Consider the following 10,116-nt stretch of genomic DNA (forward strand, 5'->3'; position numbering starts at 1 on the left):
GCACACCGCCCCTTCCCCCAGCACTTGCAGGCACAGCTCCCAACCAGCCTGCTCTTGCCCTGTTTCCTGGTGTTGCCCACCAGCCCTGAGTGGTCAGTGCCCCACACAGTGCTGCCCCTCACACATCCAGCCACCTGTTGAGGGGCAATGAGGAAGGGGAAGAGGGAGAACAGAGAGGCCGGCGTGCATGCGTGTGGCAGGGCTCAGAGGGCTTCAAAAATAGCCCATTGGGCCTCCAGTCTGAGTCATGCTTTGGGGACGATGCTCTGTCGGCACCTGCTGCTGTTTTCCCAGGAAAACTTAAGAAGCCAAAAGGGGGGGAGCAGCACCAGCCGGCAGTGACACTAAAAATAGGCTGCATCTCAGGATGTTCCCCAGGGAGCTGCTGAGCCTCCGGCTGCAGATGGCGCCCCTGGGAGGCAGGTGGTGGGTGAGAGTGGGTGCAGGTGTGGGTGTGCACTGGCATGTGCCAGGGGTGGGCCCTTCCCGCAGACTTGGTTTCACAGTAAGAGGGACTTCTGTGTAAGGGCACATATGTGTGAGTCAGGTGTGTGTGTTGCTGGACCTGGTGAGCCCAGGTCCTGTGCACACGTGTGTGCCCATCTGAAGTGCTCTATGGGCCTTTGAGCTTCTGCCTGGGGAGATGGGGGGGTGGTAGGAGAAGGGGGGCGCATGGTAAAGGGCAGTGTATGCACATGCTGGTTGTTTGCATTAAAGCTTAACTGTGTGTGTGCATACGTGTGCATATGTCATCCTCCGTTTCCTCCTCTGTGAAGTGGGTCATGGGAATGTCCCCTTCACAGGGTGGCTGTGAGGAGCCAGGGAGCAAATGGATGTGACAGAGTGAAAGCTGGGCAGCCAGGAGTGTTTGTCACAATGACCCCTAAGGCCAGTGGAAACCACCCCCAGGCCAGGGACTTGAGAGGACTAGGGGTCTCCCAATGCCACTCCTGAGCCTGTAGCTGGATTATGCCTTGCCTCTCTGGGTGTACTAGCAGCCCCAGACGTGAGCAATTGTGAGGCCATTTCACAGATAAGAAAGCAGAGGCCGAGGGGGGAGGTGGAATGCTAAGATTGGAGCTCTGCTCTGGAAGGATGCCAGAGAAACCACCCTAGGACCACTGGAGAGCCGAGCTGGCCTGAGCCTCCCCCCACCCACCCACCTGCAGGCCCCTCACAGTGGCACCAGCTGTATCCCATTGCTCAGGGCGACCGACAGTCACCCATCAACATCGTGTCTAGCCAGGCTGTGTACTCACCCAGCCTGCGGCCCCTGGAGCTCTCCTATGAGGCCTGCACGTCCCTCAGCATCACCAACAACGGCCACTCGGTCCAGGTGGACTTCAAGGACTGCGATGACCGCACCGGTGAGTGGCCCCTGCCAGGACCTGGCACCCCCATCTGAATCCTGGTTGGGCAGGCTCAGGAGGGGCAGCCTGCTGGGAGGGGAAAAGGAGACTCCCTCTCTAACTGGAGGTAAAGTCCCAGGCTGAACCTCAGTCTCCCCATCCATACAATGAATGGGAGCCATCTGACCTTGTAAGGTCATGGAGAAGAAACAGCTGAAAGTGAAAAGGTGTCTGTAGCAGGGGCACACAGCGGGTGCTCAGGACATGCTCCATCCCTCCCACAGAGTGCTTTCAGACGGCTTGGCCTACACTCCCTGGACTGCCATGTGACCAAAGGACAAATTTCCTCTCTGGCCAAGATGGCCAATCCCCTGGCTAAGGTCGTAGGCAGCTGAGTTTCTCCTCTCAAGAATTTACTTCCCAGATGGGCAAGTGGGGGCTTAAGGAATGGGGGCGGGCCAGAACCAGTCTGGCCTAGCCCTCATGGCCCCTCTTCTCAACCCTCCCACAAGGTGGTCCCAACCCCCGTGGTCCCGGGAGGTCAAGGGCAACTCCTAGCCACTTCTTTGCCGTGGGATTAGAGTCCAGGCAGCTGCCCCAAGAGGGTTCCTCATGAAGGGGTTGTGTCCTTCTGATCAGGCCTGTGGGGGGTGGTGTGGAGAGAGAAGAGAACCTATTAGTTTCTCATGTGAAGGGAGTCACTCTGCCCCTCCTCCTCCCCCACCAAACACTCTGAAAGCACCTATGTTTCAAATAGAAAGATAAAAAGACAGAGAAGAGGGCAAGCTAGGCCTTTCAGGATGAAGCCGGTCTTGATGGCTTCGTTCTGAGTTCCCTAGCAGGCCAGGGGGAAAAGGAAAGAGGATCGGTTCTGGTCCTTGCTGCGTAAGGGAGGAGATCCAACAGGTCCTTGGGAGAGAGACGTTTCCTGGTACGGAGTCCCAGGGAAGGCTCCCACAATGAGCTTTTGGAGAGGACATGGCTGTACCCCAGTGACCACTGAGCTCCAGTCAGAGATCAGGCCCTGCCCTGGTCACCCGGGTTGGAGGGGCCCCACAGAACTCTGAGCCAGGCACCAGTCACCTGATCCAGGGGCTCACATTCAGGCCGGCTGGGGGGCCCTCATGGCCCAGATCCCTTTCAGGTGGAAATTCAATCCGTCCCAGGAGGCACTAGGCATGGCCCCAGCTATCCGGCCATTGGGGCGGGGGGGAAAATCAAAAAAGTCGGGACCCACCAGAGAGGTGAGGGGGAATCCTGGCCAGGAGAGTGGAGACCCTACGGTGCCCCTGTCTATAGAGCCAATGTTCTGGGGGAGGCAGTGCAGCCTAGTGATTAGGGACTTGGGCTTTGGCCTCTTGGGCCCCAGACTCATGACCTGCTTAGTGCCTTGATGGATGCCCTTGGCCAGGTGCCTGGCCCTCCCTGTGCCTCAGTTTTGTCCTTTATAAAAGACAATAAAAGAAAGATCATAACAGGTTCTGTCCTCCTGGGCTACTATGTTAACTAAACAAGTTAACTTTTGTCTCTCCCGCCCCCTGCCCTGGGCCAGGACCCCATGGATGAAAAACCTACTGTTAGTGGTAAAGGGGCCTGGAGGTGTAGACCCTGCCTCTGGGAGAAAGTGAGGAGGAATGAGGAGAGGCCACGAGGAGGAGTCTTCTCTGTGACCCCTGAATTCCCTGGGCCAACTAAGGGTGGGAGCTGGGCAGGGACAGACCCAAGTCTAGACAGCCCAGTGCATTTTTCCAATGAACAGTGTATCCCCTTTCCAGACTATCTGTCCTCCAGGGGTGTGGGTCCTTTCGCCCCAATGCCACCCTGCCCCTCTCTGCCCTCAGTGGTGACCGGGGGCCCCCTGGATGGGCCCTACCGACTCAAGCAGCTCCACTTCCACTGGGGCAAGAAGCATGGTGCAGGCTCTGAACACACGGTGGACGGCAAGTCCTTCCCCAGCGAGGTAAGGCCCCCACCCCTTGCTCTAGGGGCTCTCAGATCCTTGAGGGTTGACTGGGTTGGGGGAGCACACCAAGGAGAGAAGCCCCTACCCCATTCTGCCTACTGTGCTCCTGCTTTGCAGACCTGCAGGCCATTTCTGAAGGCAAATCCATGCCCCCTACCCCACGCCCTTGAAGTCTCTCCACCAGTAATCATTTCTGAGCCTTTAGGCAAGGCCTTGCCTTCATATCTCCAGGGTTTGGCTTTTCCGTAGCAGGTGCCACCTCCTCAGGGATGTGTCACCTTGTGGCCATCAACCACCTCACAGCTTGTTTGCTGGAGGCCAGGGGGCTGAGCCAGGGTCCTCTGAGTCCCCTGGGCTCAGGAAAGGGCTGGGCTCAGAGCAAAGGGTACTCTCCTGGCCCCCGTAGGGCCCCTGCTGCTTTCTATGTTAACAGGGGTCTGGCAGGCAGTGCCCAGGGCTTTGTATCCAGACCAGAACGCCTGGAGGGAGTGAAGGCAGCCTAACTCAGAGCCCATCAGCCCCAGGGGTGCTGAGTGCAGGCCTGGCCTGCTGTTGGTCTCTAGCTACACCTGGTTCATTGGAATGCCAAGAAATACAGCACCTTTGGGGAGGCGGCCTCGGCACCTGATGGCCTGGCTGTGGTTGGGGTCTTCTTGGAGGTGAGTGGTCACTAGCTACAACCTAGAGGACGCTGGGAGGCCTGGTGCCACCCCCAGTTCCAGAATGATCAGTGTCGTGCTCATCCCGCCTGTCCTTCGCAGACAGGGGACGAGCACCCCAGTATGAACCGCCTGACAGACGCGCTCTACATGGTCCGCTTTAAGGTGAGACCAGGCCCAGACCAGCCCGTGGGACGGGAGGAAGAGACTTGCTGCCAGGTCAGGCCCAGCCACCCCTCCGCTGGGGGCAGCAAGCCCTCCCTGAGAGGAAGGGTGTGGGTAAGCACTTGCAGTGCCTGGCGGCTGACTCCTCTTTTTCTGGGTCCGTGGCCCCTTAGCTGCCCAGCCTGTAGTCCGGCTGCCTGCAGGAATGGGTTCTGCTAGTCACGTGAATAGGTTCGGGCAGGAAGGACCAGAGCTCAGGGAGCAGGAAGCTGAGGCCCAGAGAGAGTTCCATCCTTTAGGCACAAGCAAATGAGCGGAGGGGTCACCCCAGACCGGAAGGTGGCATCCAGGATCACAAACATTTGCCCACGTGATTTGCATCAGCGGGCCAAGGAGTGACCAAACATAGCCCACAGAAGGGAGTGGGGTGGGGAGCGGCTGGGCCGGTCCTGGGGTTTGGGGGGAGGTCTGTGCTGATCCCTGGGTCCCTCCCACCCCTGCCCCAGGGCACCAAGGCCCAGTTCAGCTGCTTCAACCCCAAGTGCCTCCTGCCTACCAGCCGGCACTACTGGACCTATCCCGGCTCCCTGACGACACCCCCGCTGAGCGAGAGCGTCACCTGGATCGTGCTCCGGGAGCCCATCCTCGTCTCTGAAAGGCAGGTGGGTCTTCCCAGGGCACCAGGCCGAAGAGGGCCGCACGCAGCTCACCCTCGGGGAGTCTGGCTCGCCCACCCCCAGCCACAGCGTAATGTCCTGCCATCAAGGCGCCCACCTGTCGCTAGTAAATGCTTAGGTTCTTAGTCGATGGAGGACCTTGTTATCAGTCATTAGGACTTAGGAACAGGGAGGCCTGGAGCCTGGGCCCACCCCTACTGTGTGTGCATCGAGCGAGTCTTACTTAGAAGGAAGAGAGTCCCTGTCTCAGAGGCGGGATTGGCGTCCAAAGGGAGCATGAGTAGGAAGAAGTGGGGCCAAGGACAGGGGACAGAGGAGGCAGAGATGGCGGGGCAGCGTGCACTAGAAGATGCCCCTGGGGTCAGACGGGACTCCTGCAGGCCCCGTTTGCCCTGAGCATCCCTGCTCTGCTTCCTCGAGATGGAGAAGTTCCGGAGCCTGCTTTTCAGCTCAGAGGATGATGAGAGGATCCACATGGTGAACAACTTCCGGCCACCACAGCCACTGAAGGGCAGGGTGGTCAAGGCCTCCTTCCAGGCCTGAGCGACCCACCTGCCCCACCGGCCATTCGGGCACCATTTTTCCCCCCCAAGGGCTTCCATGTCAGCAGACACCAAACCATCTAGGCTCCTGCCTGGGGGTGCTGTGGACCCTCTCAAGCCAGCTTGCTCCTTGGCCCCCCCTGGAAATGCTTGAGGGGGCCTTCAAGTCAAGGGCTCCCTTCCAACGGTCCTGGAGACAGGAGCTGAGTGAGGTCCAAACCCAGGGGGCTGCCTCCACTCTCCAAGATCCCAAGTCCTCTGGAACATTCTCTTGTCTTCCCCACTGGCAGTGGCAACAGTCTCCCCATCCCACCCCACCTTCAGCCACACACCCCAGCCTACACTGTGATGGACAAGCCTGTACTCCCGGGGGAGGCAGCTGGCACTGCCAGAAAGACTTAAGCAATAATCGGAGGTGGGCAGAGCCGCCCCCTCACCATTACCTCTTCGGCAGGCCCCTCCGCCATGCACACACCTCACTGCCAGGCCATTAAGATCTGGGCCCAGCGGCTGGAGGTGACATGGCCTTCTTCCTCTGGCTACCTGGTCGTGCCAGGAAGGCCTGGCTCCAGCTTATGCAGTTCCTCCCTCGTCCCCTGCCCAGCCACCATTTCTGTGTCGGGCCATCCCATACCTTAATGAATAAATTGACTCATTCACAAAACAAGTCCCAGTTGCGCTGCGATGTGCCGAGTCCTGTTCTTGGCATTGGGGGCCAACGGCGGTGTGTCAGGACATGGCTGGGAGGGACAGAGGCACAGAGTGGTTTTGTAACAGCGACAGAGCTGTGGCCGAGGAAGAAAGGGGGCCCCTACCTTGGTTGGGATCTCTGAGAGTCGGCATCACGTAGATATCGCCTAGCTTGGGCTTTGTCTTGTGGAAATGAGGTTTCAGTCTTCCAGAGCAGCTGGGTTGCTGGGGTGGACACAGTGTCTGAGACCAATTGTGAATATGGCGTGGGACTGGACCATGTTTCATTCTGTTGGGCATGAGGTCGCTTTGGGTTGGACCAGACTCAATGGTGCCTCACGCCAACAGCCATAGCTAACCGGAAGCCCTAGGAGAAAACCCTGGGACTAAACACTGAGATCCCAACTCCCACCCATAGCGTCGAAGCTAACTCACAGCAACCTAGTAGGACAGTGTTTCCGAGACTGTGACTCTGTGGGGTTAAAGGGAAGAGGGAACCCCACAAAACATCACAGGTTCAGTAGGCGCAATTGTACAGCGATAACAAGTAACGCTTATAGTAAAATCATAGAGCGCATGAGAGTTAAAAGATGGAGTCAAGTAATGGAGTCAGACGCAATTCATGGTAGCATTGCTCACCTCAGCCCCACTTGATGGTCCTCGTGGAGGGGACTTAGCCGTGAGGGTAGAAGCAGCTGCCTCGTCCTCCTCAGCCACCCTCCCGAGAACCAGGGAGCCTCCTTATTTATTGCTAACCCTGCATCATATTACTTTAGGGGGAAACATCACAGCATCATGCGTCACAGAGAGGGGCAGTACAATTCATCCTTGAACAGGTTTGATCACTCTGGTGTCTCATACAATAAAGCAGTCAATTACTATACTGGGAGGCATGCAAACCCCCTGATAGCAGATAACAACCTACGTCACAGAGAGGGGTTGTAACATAGGCAATGCAAGCAATAGGAGGGGGATGACCTAGGGGTGAACGCGCAATAGTAAGAGGAGGGAATAGGGGGGCATGTGTGGCAAGATGGTAGCCTAAGCTTATCATCCTAGAGTGGTCCCGGGCTTACCTTTGGGCACTCCTTCAAGGGAATAATGTCAGAAGGGAATGGGCCCTCCTTAGGGTGAGTCAGACTATACAGTCTGGTAGCTCTAGATGGCTGATGTTGAGGAGAATAACCTTTGATCTACTTTCGCTGACCGCCTAGTGTACAGTCATACTCAAGCAGCTAAGTCTGGTACATATTACTGGGGACACAGCTTAAGAGAAATCCTTCTGTTCCCCACATGACTCTTCACGGGAGTAGAAAGTCCTGTCTTTCTCCCAAGGAATCGTGAGTGGTATTGAACTACTGACCTTGCAGATTGCAGCTGAATGAATACCCACTCTGCCACCAGAGCCCCTTTCCCTGAAAACCCTAGATGGCACTTCTACTCACCTCTGAGGCCTTGGCCGGTAGGTGTCTGTGGCCAATTCTTCAGAGGACCCCAGTGCTCTGCAATAACTCTGGTCCTTCAGGGTCCCCGTCTCCCCCCCCCCCCAGGTGTCTGCAGCGGTAGCTCTGATGGTAACTGTGGGTTTGGGGTCCGGTCCTCTGGGGAAGGTAGCTTCAGAGGGTCTGGGTGCTCAGTCTCACCCTGGAGAAGGAAGGCCTACTGAGGCTCAGAGTCTGGCTCCTCCAGGAGGTGTGCTGGAGGAACCCGTGGCCCCTGCCTGGCCATGGACTCGACATGGTCGGCCACTGGCCTGGGCCAGCCACCCTGCCCCGATCTCTTCGAGAGCCCTCTCTGACTGCTGCTCACTGGCCTCTTTAAGTGAGCAGAGTTGATCTCGTGTGAGGTGCCCCAAATGTGTCCTCATCGCCTCCAGGAGGTGACCTGGCCCTGGATAAGGACCTGGATGCAGCGCTGGGGTTCAGGAGGCCCGTTTTCTGGGGACAGTTAGAATCCAGTAGGGCCACCCCACCTGGGCTGCTTGTATAAGTTCAGGAGGACCCTTTCCATTTGAAAAGAGTTTTAAGTTAAGAAATTGAGGAAGGATCCTTGGCTGCCTGGGGACAGTGACAAAACCAGCTCCCATTTCACAAGACCTCTGCAGCCCCAGACCCTCTGTGCCACTCCCTGCCCCCCCCCTTTTCCTTGGGGGGGGGGGTGGCGCACGCGTGTCAGTGTCTGTGGGGTTTTGGGCGTCACTTTTAGGTGGCACCACCATGCCACTCCTCCTTCTCCAGCTCAGTTGCCCCCCCTTCTCATTCTGCACCCCACTCCCCTCTAGCCCTGCAGACTCAAGCCACAGCTTGAGTTAAGATTCCCCAAACAAACTCTCCATCCTCCACCTGTCTCCTGGGCTCAGATCCCCAACATCTCACTGCTCCCCAACACTCTCCTGCCTGCCTGCGAATCACACGTGTGTCCAAGCTATAAGGCGGTGCCCCAAGTCTCCCAGGCATGGCCAGATTCCACTCTCCCTCATGGAGGGCCGTGCCCCCTTGTTTCTGACTCTCCCTCCGAGAGTGCTCCCAACCATCTTCTCCATCACCCGACTCCAAGCCCCAACCCCTTGCTCTTGGCCACTGGCCACCTTCTCCCGGCTGCCATGCCTGCCAGCCCATCTCCGCTGCACAGGGATTGTCTTCATTTGCATCTGACCTGGCCCTCTCCGGGCCACACCTGTGGCTTCCTGGGCTTTGCATCATCTCCCTGAAGCCCCAAGAAACGTCAGCCTCCTTCCTCCAGAACATGGAAATGACATCTCGTGAGCCACATCTGCTGGTTCCCGTTTTCAAACAGCCACATTAAAAGAGTAAAGATACACCGGTAGCATCAATTTAATCCTTTCCTTTCTAAAGGTTTTTAAGGGAGGCCTAGGGGCGCAGTGGTGATGCGTTAGGCTGCTCACCACAAGGTCAACAGTTCAAAGCCACCAGGCCCTCCGAGGGAGAAAGTTAGGGCTTTCTACTCGGGTGAGCAGTTATGTTCTCAGGAATGCTCAGGGGCAGTTCTGCCCTGTCCGATGGGATCGCTGGGAGTCGGCCTTGTCTCGACAGCAATGAGTGAACGAGTGAAAGGATTTCAATGGAACCCAATGACATCCAGAGCATCATTTCAACACGATATACATTTATAAATAATTATAAAGATGTTTCTATGAATAAACATGAAGCTTATTATTTTTTATATTCACCGATCTAAAAAGTATCGAGATGCTTTGCATTCTCTTTCCATTCCCAAGTTCCTCAGTCCAGGAATGAGTTGTACGCACATAGCACATCTCCATTCGGACAAGCCACCCTTTAAGGGCTCCAGGTCCGCAGATGGCCAGTGGCCCCCACATGGGGCAGTACAGTCCTAGGCGGATGTCAAATCTTGCAGGATCATCTGCTAGCAGTGTGTCTGAGCCTGCTGGCGCGCAGCCTGGTCTAGCATGGCAGGGGTGAGGCAGAGCTGGTTTGCATCTGTGGCCTCTACCAGGGCAGGTTCAGACACTGATGTCTAGTTGGTTCTCTCTGTCAGTCAGCACATTCCTCCTTCAGGAACCTTCTTTAGACCCACCTCACAGTCCACTGGCCCTGCCCCAGGCCACCCCGTCAGACCCTTGCTGTTCCAAATGGAGGCATGCCAGGACCCTTAGCGAGGAACTGGCCTCTGGAACTAGCTTGATTCGAGATGCTGGGTGCATCCCGGGGGCTTCCTGGAAGAGGGACTGAGTGTAGGGTAGCTCCCATCCGAGGGGAGGCACAGGTATCGCAGTAGCCAGGCAAGGATGAGAAGTGGGGAGATGTGAGTGGGACCCCCCAGGCTCTGCAGACCACAAGCTCCAGGCAGAGGTTCATCATTGCACCCAAGGGCCTTGGGGAGCCCTGGAGGTCTGGCTTGGGGCTCCTGGGTTGGAGGAAGAGGACTCTCCCCCAGGCTCAGAGGGCTGGGTAGTACCAGGTCCCACTTATCTGCTAAAGCAGGGAGCAAGTGCACATTCTGATGGTCCAATTCATCAGTCGCTCCCACCCTCACCCCCCACCTCCCACCCCAGCTGTCCCTCCTTGGCCCCAAGGGATGGATTCCAGC

At 57.2% G+C, this 10,116-nt stretch overlaps 1 protein-coding gene across 2 annotated transcripts in view; it reads left to right on the plus strand.

Annotated features, from left to right (window-relative positions):
* CA7 (carbonic anhydrase 7) overlaps window positions 1-6,022 on the plus strand; it is a 7,339-nt gene extending 1,317 nt beyond the window's left edge. Inside the window, exons 2-7 of one of the 2 annotated variants that reach the window (XM_004704624.2) lie at window positions 1,170-1,367; window positions 3,191-3,309; window positions 3,876-3,971; window positions 4,074-4,136; window positions 4,643-4,798; window positions 5,234-6,022. In XM_004704624.2, coding sequence (XP_004704681.1) covers window positions 1,170-1,367; window positions 3,191-3,309; window positions 3,876-3,971; window positions 4,074-4,136; window positions 4,643-4,798; window positions 5,234-5,356 — 755 coding nt within the window. In that variant the 3' untranslated portion in view covers window positions 5,357-6,022. The remainder of the gene's footprint in view (window positions 1-1,169; window positions 1,368-3,190; window positions 3,310-3,875; window positions 3,972-4,073; window positions 4,137-4,642; window positions 4,799-5,233) is intronic. The other variant, XM_045293774.1, reaches the window with a different exon arrangement.
* The last annotated feature ends 4,094 nt before the right edge of the window (window positions 6,023-10,116 follow it).

Source organism: Echinops telfairi, unplaced genomic scaffold (assembly GCF_000313985.2).
Source record: "Echinops telfairi isolate 266 unplaced genomic scaffold, ASM31398v2 ScPeMD7_2291;HRSCAF=2852, whole genome shotgun sequence".
Lineage (NCBI taxonomy): Eukaryota > Metazoa > Chordata > Mammalia > Afrosoricida > Tenrecidae > Echinops > Echinops telfairi.